Source organism: Pelodiscus sinensis, chromosome 25, assembly GCF_052426305.1.
Source record: "Pelodiscus sinensis isolate ZL-2025 chromosome 25, ASM5242630v1, whole genome shotgun sequence".
NCBI lineage: Eukaryota > Metazoa > Chordata > Testudines > Trionychidae > Pelodiscus > Pelodiscus sinensis.
In genome coordinates, this window is record NC_143076.1 from 8,482,009 (window position 1) to 8,497,440 (window position 15,432).

A 15,432-nucleotide genomic window follows, 5' to 3' on the forward strand; every position below is an offset into this window, starting at 1 on the left:
CTATCGGAAGGGGGGGGGGCTATGAGGGGTCAGGGTGGATTGGGGGGGATGCGCCCCTCGGTGCTGCGGGACCAACCCGGCAGCACCCCAGCTGCTCTGCCCCAGATTTCTCCAAGTCATCCACTGCTGAAACTGACCAGCGGCTGACTCTGGGAAGTCTGGGGCAGAGCAGCTGGGGTGCTGCTGGGTTGGTCTCGCAGCACCGAGGGGCGGCGCTAAAGGACCAACTCGGCAGCACCCCAGCTGCTCTGTCCCCGGCTTCCCCGAAACTGACCAGCGGCTGACTCAGGGAAGCCGGGGGCAGAGCTGCTCTGCCCCCGGCTTCCCCGAGTCAGCTCCTGGTCAGTTTCAGCAGCTGCTGAATTGGGGAAGCCGGGGGCAGAGCAGCTCCAATTGTCTGGCTGCCCGGAGCACTTCTGGGTTCCAGATGGTGCCGGACCATTGAATACCGGACCACTGGAGTTTTAGTGTACAATGTCATGGGATTAGATAGAAGATCCTCTCATGGACTGATAACTGGTTAGAAGATAAGAAACAAAGGGTAGGAATAAATGGTCAGATTTCAGAATAGAGGGGTAACTACTTGGGTGTCTTGCTGGGGATCTGTACGGGAGTTCTGTATTGGGACCAATCCTATTAAATGTATTCATAAATGGTCTGATGAAAGAGGTAAGCAGTGAGATGGCAAAATTTGCCAATGATACTAAACTGCTCAAGATAGTTAAAAACAAAGCAGACTGTGAAGAGATTCAAAAGGATCTCGTAAAACTAGGTGACTGGGCAACAAAACGGCAGATGAATGTTAATGTTGATGAATGCAAAGTAATGTATATTGGAAAATATCATCCCAACTATACATACAAAATGATGGGAACTAAATTGGGTATTACCACTCAAGAGAGATTGTGGAGTCTTTGTGAATAGCTCGCTGAAAACATCCACTCAATTTGCAGCAGCAGTCAAAAAAGCAAAAAGAATATTATGAAAAGGAAAGAGAGTAAAACAGAGAAAATCTTATTGCCTCTATATAAATCCATGATACACCCACATCTTGAGTAGTGCCTGCAGATGAGGTCATCTCATCTAAAAAAAGATACCTTTGGCATTTGAAAAAGTTCAGAAAAGGGTAACAAAAATGATTACGGGGTAGGCTGCAGGGGGGACCAGGAGCCAGCATGTGGCTCAGCTGGGCTGTGGGGGAAGGATTACTGTGGGGGAAGGAGGGCCAGGAAGCCCCATGGAGGGGGGTGAGGCCATTAGCAGAGGGGCCAGAGATGACTTCCCCTGGTCTGGCAAAGTCCCTCGTTCAGGACCAGTCAGGTCCCAAGGGTGCTGGACTAGGAAGGTCTAACCTATACTTGCTCCCATAACACAAGAACTAAAGGTCACCAAATTAAGTGAATAGGTAGCAGGTTTAAAGCAAACAAAAGGAAGTATTTCTTCACACAAAACAAGCCAACCTATGGAACTCCTTGCTAGAGGATGTTGTGAAGATCAGATCATTAAAAAGGGTTCAAAATAGAATTAGCTATCCTTCATGAATTTCAGTTCATCAGTGGCTGTTAGTCAGAATGGATAGGGATGGTGTCTACAGCCTCTGTTTCTCAAAAGTTGCTCATGTGATTACCTGTTCTTTTCTTTCCCTCTGGGGCACCTGACATTGGCTACTGTTGGAAGACAGGATGCTGGTTTAGATGGACGTTTGGTATGACCCAGTATGGCAGCTGTTTTGTGTTTGTTTTGCCAAATGGTGAGACTAAGATTTTTTTTCCCCAAATGACAACTTGTGGTCATTTTTGGGTTTCTCCAGCTATTATCTATTCATAGCTAATATTTAGAGCAGCGATTCTCAACCAGGGGCATGTGTATTCCTGGGAACAAATAGAAGTCTTCCAGCTGTACATCAACTTATCTAGGTATTTGTATAGTTTTACAACAGGCTGCATAAAAAGCACTATTGACTTCAGTATGAACTAAAATTTCAGACAGCTGGTCCCCGAGTTACAAACGGTCAATTTACAACCATTCGCATTTACGACCAAACCTCCTATTAAGCGGTCATAAAGGTGGTCCCCGAGTTACGAACACAACCCATGCTTACGAACAGCACGATCGCAATGTAACTCAATGGGGTCCGACCTACAAACATTTTGAGTTACAGCCAAGTGTTTGGTCCGTAACCCATTCGTAAGTTGGGGACCGGCTGTACAGTCAAAAGAAGAAAGTAAGCAATTTTTTAGTAATAGTGTGCAGTGACACTCTTGTATTTTTTGTGTCTTGATTTTGTAAGCAAGTAGTTTAAGTGAAGTGAAACACAAGTGGTACACAAGGTAAATCAGATTCCTGAAAGGGTAGAATAGTCTGGAAAGGTTGGGAAGCAGTGATTTAGAGGACATTACTATAACAATAGAGTCGTCGTCTTAAACCCTTGTACTCCAAGTGGAGCATAGGTCATTTACAAGTCTCCTCCACTTCAGTGTGTCACACAACTTCTAGCTGACTCCAGGAGTACCCCAGTTGTTGTCCTTCAGTCTCAGTAGATCTTCTCCACATTGTCCGAGATCTTCCTCTTTTGCGTTTTCCTTGTGGGTTCCATGTGAGACCTTGACGGACTATGCTGGATGATGGTTTTCTGAGTGTGTGGCCTAGCCATCCCCACTTTCTTCTCTTGATTTGAGCGTCAAGTGGTTCTTGTCCTGCTCTGTTCCAAAGCTCCTCATTTGTGACAGAGTCTTGCCATTTGATGTGAAGGATGTACCTCAGGCATCTGTTTATGAATGTCTGTAGCTTGTGATTTGAAGACTTTTTAGTATGCCAGGTCCCGCATCCATACAGGAGCACACTCTTCACGTTCGTGTTGAAGATTCTCCATTTTGTCTTCACAGATATTATTTATGACCTCCATATGGAGCGAAGAGTCTTGAATGCAGCTGTTGCTTTCCCTATCCTAACATTGATATCCTTGTCGGTTCCTCCATCTCTGCCCATAATACTCCCCAAGTAGATGAACTGCTCTGCATTTTCCAGATCATTGCCTCCCAGTGTGATGGTGGTGTTGTTGGACTGGTTCATCCTCATTGTCTTGGTCTTCCCCTTGTTAATGCTCAGTCCAGTCACTGAGGCAGTTTTGTCTAGTGTTGCAACCTTTTCTTCCATGCTTTCATGTTGGTGTGAGAGGAGGGTGACATTGTCAGCAAAATCAATGTCCTCTAGTTGTTTGAAAAGTGTCCACTGAATGCCCCGTTGATGGCCATCTGTTGTCCTGCTCATAATTCAATCCACTGTGATCAAGAACAGGAAAAGTAACAATAGGCACCCCGTCGCACTCCTGAGACTATGCTGAAGGATTCTGTCAAGACACCATTGTGAACAACTTGGCATGTTGAGGGTTCGTACGTTGAACGGATCAGGTTAATAATTTTGGATGGGATGCCATGGTGTTGCAGCAGTTTCCACAAAGTATCTCTATCAGCGCATAGAGTAGACTCATACAAATGGCCTTTCAGTAAATTTGCAGTTTGCAATATTTCCAGTTTGGTTGCCAGAATTTTGTAAAGATCAGATATTTGCCATTGTATTTACAAAGGCTATTTATTGAAGGATTATTTCAATAAAATCTGGTTTGAGTGCTGATTGGATGACTTCATTCAGCTAATATCATGCCAAATGCTTTTTTTCAAGTAATAGAATGGTAAATATAGCCTTGCACTTGAACTCTACCTCTGAGTGTTGTCTAGTGGATATAAGGGAGTGGTAGCTGATCTCTGTGACCCTTTCAAGAAGAATACCGTACCACTATAATCCTATTTCAATTGGACGGTTGCTTTGAAGAAGCAGGAACTTTGTCATATTGTTACATTTTTCAACACTGTATATTGTTGGTTTTGTATGGCTCATATGGTAGCATTCTACTTTGATAACATGTATGCCCAATCTAAACTGCTTTATTGGAATTTTACAGGCATAGTTTTTGTGAATCCTCTTTAAGTAGTAGGCACAAACATGTGAGTATACTATCAGAGTCAATACTAATAGTTGCTTTATATTTAATTCGACAAAAATCTTGTGCAGCATTTATAAAAAACAGATTAGGATTTGCATTCCATCATACTAATAATGCTGGTTCACTGAGCTGGTGCAATATGACTCAGTCCTTAACCCGTTATAGCAGTACCTTTGCAAATTCTTGACAAATTTATTTTCTATCAATTGTGAGATGTAATTAAATGAGTATATGGCTATATCAGTGAGAAACATAAACTGTAACATACCAAAAATATAATGAAAGTAAGGGTTATGGAAAGAAAAAAAAATCATATGCACTGAAAAGAGAGTTTTACTCACTATATTTATCATATTCAAGTAGCCCAAAAGAAAACTAACTATGCTGCTTTCTTTTGATCTGGATTCAGATTAATCCGTATAGAAAATGTCAGAGAAAAGGTACATTAGATAACTATTCTAAGCCACTTAAACGTTAGCAGTGTATAAAAACATGTCCACCATAAGGTAATATTTAACCATAGGAGAATGGGAGGGATAGAAATATAAGAGTAGGACCAGCATCAGATTGTAGAGAGAGCGAGAGAGACTGCAGTGCATGTCTGAATGTTCATTTTCTAAGAGAGTCCTAGAATTGAACAGATGCACTGAATGTATGCTGGTGATCAAGCCCTGGTATGTGTGTGACTGATTTTCCTTCTTTTGCCAAAGACAATCTAGCCAGAATCCTTAACTAGGAAATGACATCTACTGAGAAGCAGCTTTGGAAATGCCATCTTACAGGGCTGAAGCTTCACAACATTTTCTAGAAGGTTTAACCATGCTCTCCAGCTTTCGGGAGAGGGACAGAGAACACACATACCACAAAACAGAGGGGTTTGGGTTTGGTGCCATGCTTTTGTGTACTAGGCTAGTGACCATCATTTTGACTAAATGCTCTAAAGTTTAAAATCAAATGTTTGTAAGCTTTGAAAATGGTTTGGTGTAGCATGTTGCACCTTCATGACTGCAGATAAAAAAAATTTGGCCCAAGGTCAACATAGTAGAATCTCATTGTAAGCCACCTCTGCTTTAGCAAGAGAGTGTTTTGCTAGAGTTTAGACCAGTGTTTCCTAAACTTTTTAAGACCGAGAAACACCAAACAATAATTGTTTTTTATGGGGAACACCAAGGATTTTTGTTGAGAGAGGAAAAAAAGAACGAAAGCTTGCCATGGACCCATGACTAGAAGTGAAAGTAACCCCCTCTAAGAACTTTTCCCACCATCCTCCTACCCATAGAGGATGAGTTTGGCCCATTCCAAACCCTCTCTCCTCTGGCGCTGGTCTCTCCCCTGCAGGTGTCTGCCCTTCTGCTTCACCCCCAGAGTCCCCTGTCACCTGCACTTTCCCTCCTGGTGCTTCCTTCTTCCCTCACTGCCCCCGCCCCCTTGTCCTCTTTCTTCCTGATGCCCATACCCTCACCACCCTCTGCCCCAGTTCCTCTCATGCCCCTCTGTGCCTTCACACATGACTTGCTCCATCCCTGCCTTCCTCATGCCCCACCTCCTTTCAACCCTTCTTCCAGCACCTTCCCCTCCCCTTGCTTCCTCTTGCCCCCAATGCCCTTCTCCTCTCCTCTCCCACTACCACCCTGCACCCTCACTGACACTTCCCCTCCCGCCTCCTGCCCTCTTACTCATTGTTTCCTCTTGGCCCCCTGGCATCTGTCTCTCCTCCACCCTGTCCCTTGGTGCCTTCCCCTTTCTTCTCCTGCCCTGTGCCTCCCCTCAGCACAAGCCCCTTCCTCTCCCACCCTCCTTCCTCCTAGTTCTCTCTGAGCCCCTCCCCCACTTTTGCCTTCTAGTTTGCGGGGCTGGAGTCTGTGGTCGGGCCCCAGAAGTCCCTGCAGCTCTGGCCCCAGCTGCTTCCAATGCAGGACTGCTTGCCAGGCCTGGAGCTGGGGCGCCCGCGGTGCTAATTTTAATGCATTCCAGTTCCCGCAGCAGCTTTGGCTCCCATTAGGAGGAGCGCTTGGAGGGGGGGGGAGAAGAAACCCCCCACCCTCCCAGATTTGGCTTGCGGAGCGCAGCAGTGCAAGTGAGTCCATGCACTGCCGCTCCCCCAGCAGAGTGGGAAGGGGCCGGGGGAGAAGAGGCCGTGCACAGAGCACACCAGCAGAGCCCGAATGTACCCCGCTCTGCAGCACTCTGCAGCTGGGCTCTGCCGGGACTCTGGTGGCAGCTCCCAGGAGCAGCTCACCGGCTCCAACTAGCGCCTCTCCCTCTCCAGCAGCTGTGGGTGGAGGAGGCCAAGCTGGCAGTGCACAGCGGAGAAGGGGCCACACGGTGGGGGGAGGAGCTTGCTGGACAGTGGCGCATGCTACATAGGAGCTCAGAGCTCTGGACACTGCGCGCCACTGGCAGCAGCCCTGACTACCTGCGCAAAGCACCATGGGAGCCGCTTACGTGCTGGGTGGAGGCGGGGAATTGCTGCTGTGCTGCACTAGCGCTAGGTGTCTTTAAATCCGGGACTGTCCTGGGGGAAAAAAGGGACATATGATCACTAGATCTCCATGGCATACCTCGGACTGCCTCGCAGCACACCAGTGTGCCGCGAAACACAGTTTAAGAAACGCTGGTTTAGACTAAAGGCAAGTCTACACTATGGGGTAAATCCATGTAAGTTATGCAACTCCAGCTACGTGAACAATGTTGCTGGAGTTGACATACCTAGGTCAACTTATTGCAGTATCTACATTGTGCTGGGTCAACGAGAGAAACTCTTATCAACTTATCTTAAACTTCTCATTCCGGTGGAGTACAAGAGTTGTTGGGCGCATGTTCAGCTGTTGATTTAGTGAGTCTTGACTAGATCCACTAATTTGACCTCCAGTAAACCAATCATCACAGCATCAATCCACCATTAATGCAGACATATCCTAAGAGACAGCTCCCAGCTGCACCAGTCTGTCTGCCTCACCTGCAAACCCCCTGAAATGTTGCCAGTCTTTACCTTGCCTTGCAGTTAATATTCACTGAACTCAAGTTCCCAAGAGATATCTCCCTGCAGAGACGTAAATCCACATCCCTTTGTCTAAAGGCAGGCTTGCCTCCAGAACCTATTTCCAGCACATCATACCTCTATAGGCATTGTCATCTATGTACAGGATGTAGTGATGAGCATACCTCCAATTTTTATGATATTTTATCAATATTTTACCAAAAGAGTTTGGCTAAATGTTTCAACAACAGTATTGTGAGTGTTGCCTTTGCTGTTTGGCATAAAAGACTCTTAAGATTTGTGTTTGAATTTACATTTAGCATTGTTTGCACAGCACTATTATGCCATCATTATAGATTATATTCTTATTTTGCTGCATTCTAAAGAAGTGCACGTGCCTTGTGTTTTTGTGGGGGGTTTTGAGGGTTCACACTATACCAAATGTATGATAAAACACAGTTTTTGTGACAGTGCAGTACTGGTGGGAGCAAGGAGGTATGTTAAAATACAACATTCTCTTCCCTGAACACGTTACCCCTTTAAAATGACATGTTTATCTTAGTGCTCTATAGTGCATTCATAAAAGCTCCTCTGCCTATTTTTCTTATATTGTAAAGAGCTCTCATTCACTACTTGGGCAATGCAAGAATTGCTCATGTGCAGTTTATTGTACGTGGTATCACTTAAACAATTCATAAGAGCACTTTCTAACATTGGAGAGAGACCAGCGGGAGAGTCTTTGTACATATATTATGTCATTATTGTAGTAACACTAGTTATGTTTGAGAGGGTATTTTCATAACACTGATATCACTCCCATCAGAGAGATAAGTACACCAAATGAAAACTCTAGCAGCAAATGGATTTTTTTATACTAGATTTTATTAGTTGGCAATATTGTAAAGGATAAATCAATGTAGAATTCATTTTTTTATTTTTATAGATTGTATTACATCTTATCTTGTGTACCCAGCAATACTCAGCTTATTTTAAATCACACCAAACCACAGTTTTAAATTTGATATTCATAATGTTGTTTTCAGAAACTTATCAGAGGTGAGTCTTTCCTCAGTGACCCCAAAATGTGGGACCATGATATTTGGGATCCATACCTTTTCTTTTCATTGGGAAATATGGGCCTTCCTTGTGACTCCTTCACATCTTAATAGGGTTTTTCATTTTCCATTCTATCACTTTTTCTTTTGGATAAGCATTGTCGTCCTCATCTGTCTCCGTCTCATGGTGTCTCTCTTCTCTGTCCATTTGTATCTCCTGTTTGACAATCTCTTCTGAAACCCCAACGGCGGTGGTGTTTTTGTTTTAAGGTTGTACTTGAGACCATATTGAGAGTGGATCCTTTCCTATTGAAGTGTGTTGGAATTCATCCATTGTCTTTCCTCATTCCCTCTAAATCCTGCTACCTTCCTCAGTGAAACCCCCAGATATCTGTTCCGATATGCAGGCACTACAGAGTCTTTGTTGTACAAAGTTCAGCAAATGCAGGCTATTTTGCAAGATGGGAAGAGAAAGGGTGAATTAAAAATTCACGTGACTCCTCAGCAGCTTACTTGTATATCTGGAATATTGATCTGTCTTCACTAAGGTAGTCCAGATGCCGGTTAACTGATGACCCCGCTAAGGCAAATGCTTACCAGATAACCGGTTAACCCTTTATATCCTAATTTAAGATGTCCATGACCATACTTTTCTGCAGATCAGTTATACTTCTGAGGTTTGCACAAGATCGTGCTGGACACCAACACTGAGTGAAGCATGCTCTTACAATCAATCCAATGACATTTATTTTTGTGTTTGTCTGTAACAATAACTTTGGAGTGTCACATTCAAACAGTTCCAAAACATAGGGAACTTTTTTATATCTTTGGGCAGAACCTTATTAATTTTTGCTGGAATAGAAAAATCAAAAGGGAAAAATGTATTTTTTGGAATTAAATTCCCATGATCTTTGTGGCATGACAGATTTAAGAAGGTCTGCCCAGATGCCCTCCCATTTAGGGATAGCCGAAGAAGATATGTCTTGGAACTAAATTGACACTAAGGCCTGATCAACTTCCTTATCCAATTTGTTAGGGTGATGTCTGGTCAAACGTTGATGCTGTTGTTGAGTTTACTCAGCCCTCACTCAAGCAAAACTGTCATTGAATCCAAAGAGACTTGTCTGAACAATGATCAAATAAAGAAAGTAAGGATTTGCTGAAGTTATACTAGATCTGTTTCCAAACCTCTAGCTAAATTTCCTAAGGCATTTTGTGCCCTAATGAGCCATTATGCAAACTAGCTTCTCTTCTCATCTGCAGCAACAGGTGGTGGGTATACTACTAGTCTCCTTTGGATGGCATTTTTAATCAGCCAAGGGCACCAAGAGCCTGGAATTGGCATTCTTCTATTAAATAGGATTATGTATGGAGGATGCATAAGGCATGGGAAATAAAGATCTAAGCGATCAGCTGGAGTAAATTGGTCAGTGCAGCTTAAAATTTGGACAAATCTTGTGAAACAGTTACGTTTTACCTGAAATTAGCATTTTCTGTCTTAAAAGTGTTAAGGGGGGGGGGGGGAATCGTTTCTTGAGAACATTACTGCATTTTAACACAACTTTTTGTCTTTGAGTTTATCCTCACGCTTTGTTAACATGCTGAATATTTGAGCATATATTAAAATTGCCCCTCTCTCTGCCGAATTCTTGATATAGTAGAGAAGAATCGTGAGGTCTTACTATTGGTTTTGAAGATTCTCTGGCAGTTTTAGTGTGCCTCCAACCAGTAAGAAGTAAGAAGTATCTGCAGGCAATTCTGGAAGAGAAATTTGCATGTAGTTACCCACTTTTTGAGCACTTTTACTTGCATTAAATTGCAAATTGATGTTCCTTTTTTCTTCCCCAGGTTCAATAGATGAAGGGGTCACTGAAGGATTGCCCACACTTCAGAGTACCTCTGGCACTAATGCTCATGCAGATGATGATGATCGGTATGTACCAACATAGTGTGCAAACTGTTCTGTAGTGCTTGAGTGCTATAAATAGCTTGCCTCAGCCCTAAGCAGAGAATGGTTAGCTGCTCGTACATATACTATGTGTTGAACCAAGTACAATCAGTGCCTGAATGATCAAATACTTCAGAAGAGCAGAGATAATGAAAGTGTGTTTGCTTCCTAGTTGCACTGTTTCTTTTTGTGAAATTTCCAACTTAAATTGAAGAGGAAAGTCATTGTTATTCCTGTGTTGTGTATTTGTGTTCCTTTATATTCATACACACACTTCATTGTGAAGCAATTAAGGTTGTTACTTACATTCTATATGAGACAGAAAAGCAAGGAAATGAAAAATGAATCCATATAACAGTACATATCTTCTCCTGCACCCGGAGAAACAGACAGCTACGTTGTGCATACCACAACCGTAACTCTGTTGCCTCAATCTGTCCTCCTTAATATTACAGTCCTGTATTAAAATGCACTGTCTCATGACTATTAGTTGTAGATGTTTAACATAGTTTGCTGTGTTGGGAGCAGGTAGCTTGTTAAAGTAGATGATCAAAGGCTGGCATACCTCAGTATAGATAAGTTATGGGGACGTGGACTGAAGTGTATGGTAGTTATATTGAAAGGAAGGCATATGACTGGACGGAGTATGGGATTTGCGCAGTTGCTTAGCCTTAACTTTTTATTTCCCAATTTTTGTGGGGTTTATGTCTCAGTATGGATGGAGACACACTGTTTCACAGTGAAGCTTTTAGGGTATTAATTTCCTAGTGCTTAAATGTTCGATCAGTGGAATTGTGCAAGAGGTATGAACCCTATCTGGGACTATTCCAGGAGCTATGACACAATTCCGGTGTCTAATAGACAGGACTTCATCACTAGCAGCTGCACTTTTCTAGCACCAAATCAGGGATATAAAAATGTACAAAAATAGTAATAGTATCTCCTATACAGTTAAATATTTTACCTGGGAATGTAGCGCCCCCATGCCCAGGGCCCCAGCTACCAGTCCTGCACCATGGGCTCTGTCATTGCTGGGTCCCAGCAATACATATTTGAGGTCTTGCCCAAATACCATGTTATCAGCCAAACCATAGTAACCTAACTAAAGATTTATTAATAAAAATAAGAAAGTTATTGAAATGGTTAAGGAATCCTGTCTGTCTAAATCAGGATTCAAACTATGACGTTTTTATCTGATGACTTGCAAAAGTCTCTTTGGAATTATCTCAATAGGTAAGATGGAAGGCAGCTTAGATGTAAAGTCTGTTCCAAGGTGTTCCAAATATCAGTTTGGAAGATCTCAGGCACATCACTTGAACTTCCCTGTTTAAAGTTCAGCAAACTAGAGATACAGAAGCTTCAGAGGGGTAGCTGAGTTAGTCTGTAACTGAAAAAACGTAAACTAGAATAGTCTAGCAGCACCTTAGACACTAACATAACATGTAGATGGGATCATGAGCTTTCGTGGGCACAACCCACTTCTTACTTTGAGTTCTCTAGCAGACTGACATGCCTCCTCACAGAAATTGTCACAGCAGGGCTTTTGTCCTAGGAAGAATAGGTAATGAAGATAATTTCTGAACCTTTGCTTTAAAGTTAATCTTCTATTTCCTATGCATGCACAAGTACAAACCAGTTACACTCATTTACATAATACAATTAGACAGTTCTTCATTATACCAGCTGAAGATAATGTAGGTAATATTATGTAGGTATATATTTCCTGCAGAGTCTCATCTTTTTTATTTTAAGATTAACCAATCATAGTCACCTAGATAATGTAAGGCAATTAAGGCATGAAAACGGACTTGTAATCAAATTAGTTTTTAGGTTCTCTTGATAAACTGCTAACAGGATATAGGTAAATACAGACAAAAACACTCTAGCATCTACTCTTGATGTCTGTTAATGAATGGGTTAATGATTGCTCATAGACTTTTAAGGTCTGAAGGGACCATTATGATCATCTACTCTGACCCCCTGCACAGTGCAGGCCACAGAATCTCACCCACTCCTCTCAGAATAATCCTCTCACCTATGTCTCAGAATAATCCTCTCACCTATGTCTCAGATATTGAAGCCTTCAAATACTTGGAAGGCCCCAAGATGCAGAGAATCTCCAGCTGTGATCTGTACCCCATGCTACAGAGGAAGGCAAAAAACCTCCAGGGTCTCTGCCAATCTACCCTGGAGGAAAATTCCTTCCCGACCCCAAATATGGCAATCAGCTAAACCCTGAGCATGTGGGCAAGACTCACCAGCCAGACACCCAGAAAGTTCTCTATAGTAACTCCATTGACCTATTTCCCACTGATAATGAATGGTCAATTAGTTACCAAGATCATGTTCTCAAATCATCCCCTTATCGTAGAACTGGAAGAGACATCAGAAGGGCATCAAGTTCTAGGCAGGACCAATCCCATCTAAATCAACCCGGCCAGGGCTTTGTCAAGCTGGGACTTAAACACCTCTAGGGATGGAGACTCTACTACTTCCCTACGTAACCCATTCCAGTGCTTCACCACCCTCCTAGTGAAATAGTTTTTCCTAATATCCAACCTGGACCTCTCCCACCATAACTTGAGACCATTGCTCCTTGTTCTGTCATCTGTCACTACTGAGAACAGCCTCTCTCCATCCTCTTTGAAACCTCCCTTCAGGAAGTTGAAGGCTGCTATCAAATCTCCCCTCACTCTTCGCTTCTCCAGACTAAACAGACCCAACTCCCTCAGCCTCTCCTCATAAGTCATGTGCTCCATCCCCCTAATCATTTTGGTTGCCCTCTGCTGGACCCTCTCCAATGCGTCCACATCTTTTTTGTAGTGGGGGGCCCAGAACTGGACACAATACTCCAGATGTGGCCTCACCAATGCCGAATAAAGGGGAATAATGACATCTCTGGATCTGCTGGCAGTGCTTCTCTTAATGCAACCTAATATGCCATTAGCCTTCTTAGCTACAAGGGCACACTGTTGACTCATATCCAGCTTCTCATCCACTGTAACCCCAAGGTCCTTTTCTGCAGAACTACTACTTAACTGGTTGGTCCCCAGCTTGTAACTATGCTTGGGATTCTTCCGTCCCAAGTGCAGAACTCTACATTTGTTGAACCTCATCAGATTTCTTGTGGCCCAGTCCTCCAATTTGTCTGTGTCACTCTGGACCCTATCTCTGCCCTTAAGTGTATCTACTTCTCGCCCCAGCTTAGTGTCATCCGCAAACTTGCTGAGGGTGCAATCCATCCCCTCATCCAGATCATTAATAAAGATATTGAACAAAACCGGTCCTAGAACCGAACCTTGGGGCACTCCACTAGAAACCGACTGCCATCCTGACATCGAGCTGTTGATCACTACCCTCTGGGCCTGGCCTTCTAGCCATCTTTCTATCCATTTTACCGTCCATTTATCCAATCCACATTCCCTTAACTTGCTGGCAAGAATATTGTGGGAGACCGTATCAAAAGCCTTGCTAAAGTCAAGGTATATAACATCCACTGACTTCCCCATGTCCACCGAGCCAGTTACCTCATCATAGAAGCTAATCAGATTGGTCAGGCACGACTTGCCCTTTGTGAATCCATGCTGACTATTCCTAATCACTTTCCTCTCATCCAAGTGCCTCAAAATGGATTCCTTAAGGATCCCTTCCATGATTTTTCCAGGAACCGAGGTAAGACTGACTGGCCTATAGTTCCCTGGATCATCCTTCTTCCCTTTTTTGAAGATGGGCACTACATTTGCCTTTTTCCAATCATCCGAGATTTCTCCCGATCTCCACGACTTTTCAAAGATAATAGCCAAAGGCTCCTCAGTGACATTTGCCAACTCCCTCAGTACCCTCGGGTGCACTAAGTCCGGACCCATGGATTTATGTACGTTTAGCTTTTCTAAATCGTTCCTAACCTGTTCTTTACCCACCACGGGCTGTCCATCTTCATCCCATCTTGTGTCAGCGCAGAAGTCCAGGAGCCGACCTTGTCCGTGAATACAGAGGCAAAGAAAGCATTGAGTACTTCAGCTTTCCCCACATCATCTGTCACTAGGTTACCTCCTTCTCCATTAGGGGCCGCACAACCTCTCTGATCACCTTCTTCTTGTTAACATGCCTGTAGAAACCTTTCTTGTTATCCTTCACATCCTTAGCCAGTCACAATTCCATTTGCGCTTTCGCCTTCCTGATAATCCCCCGGCATTCTCGAGCTATACCTTTAAACTCTTCCCTGGTCATTTGTCCAAGTTTCCACTTTTTGCAAGCTTCCTTTTTGTGCTTAAGTTCACCAAGGGTTTCCCCGGTAAGCCAATCCGGTCTCCTACCATGTTTGCCTCTCTTGCTACGCGTCGGGATGGTTTCTTTCTGTGCCTTCAATAAGGCTTCTTTAAAATACTGCCAGCACTCCTAGACTCCTTTCCCCTTCATGTTAGCATCCCATGGAATTCTGCCCATCAGATCTCTGAGGGAGTCAAAATCTGCTTTTCTGAAGTCCAAGGTGTGTATTTTACTACTCTCTTTTCTTCCCTTGGTCAGGATCCTGAAATCTACCATCTCATGATGATTGCTTCCCAGGTTGTCACCCAACTCTACTTCCCCTATTAGTTCCTCCCTGTTTGTGAGCAGAAGGTCAAGCTGCGCACGGCCCCTGGTCGGATCCTTCAGCACTTGTGTCAAGAAGTTATCCCCAACCGTCTCCAAAAACTTCCTGGATTGCCTGTGTACTGCCGTATTGGTTTCCCAACAGATGTCAGGGTGATTAAAGTCCCCCATGAGAACCAGGGCCTGCGATCTGGCAGCTTCGCTCAGTTGTCCAAAGAAAACCTCATCTACCTCATCCACCTGATTTGGTGGCCTATAGCAGACACCAGCCACAACATTGCTGCTGTTTGCTCCTTTAAACTTAACCCATAGACTCTCAACAGGTTTTTCTCCCTCTTTATACTGGAGTTCAGAGCAATCGTAGTGCTCTCTTACATATAGAATCATAGAATAATAGGACTGGAAGGGACCTCAAGAGGTCATCGAGTCCAGCCCCCTGCCCTCAAGGCAGGACCAAGCTCTGTCTACACCATCCCTGACAGATGTCTATCTAACCTGTTCTTAAATATCTCCAGAGAGGGAGATTCCACCACCTCCCTTGGCAATTTATTCCAATATTTGACTACCCTGACAGTTAGGAATTTTTTCCTAATGTCCAATCTAAACCTCCCCTGCTGCACTTTAAGCCCATTACTCCTTGTCCTGTCCTCAGAAACCAAGAGGAACAAATTTTCTCCTTCCTCCTTGTGACACCCTTTTAGATATTTGAAAACCGCTATCATGTCCCCCCTTAATCTTCATTTTTCCAAACTAAACAAGCCCAGTTCATGAAGCCTGGCTTCATAGGTCATGTTCTCTAGACCTTTAATCACTCTTGTCGCTCTTCTCTGTACCCTTTCCAATTTCTCCACAT

The 15,432-nt window shown here is 43.6% G+C and overlaps 1 protein-coding gene across 3 annotated transcripts in view; it reads left to right on the top strand.

Moving 5' to 3' along the window:
• The window catches only part of ZBTB44 (zinc finger and BTB domain containing 44), a 53,667-nt gene that overhangs the window by 23,500 nt on the left and 14,735 nt on the right, over positions 1-15,432 (top strand). For all 3 annotated transcript variants that reach the window (XM_075909636.2, XM_075909635.2, XM_075909637.2), the window contains one exon: positions 9,887-9,971. In XM_075909636.2, coding sequence (XP_075765751.1) covers positions 9,887-9,971 — 85 coding nt within the window. The remainder of the gene's footprint in view (positions 1-9,886; positions 9,972-15,432) is intronic.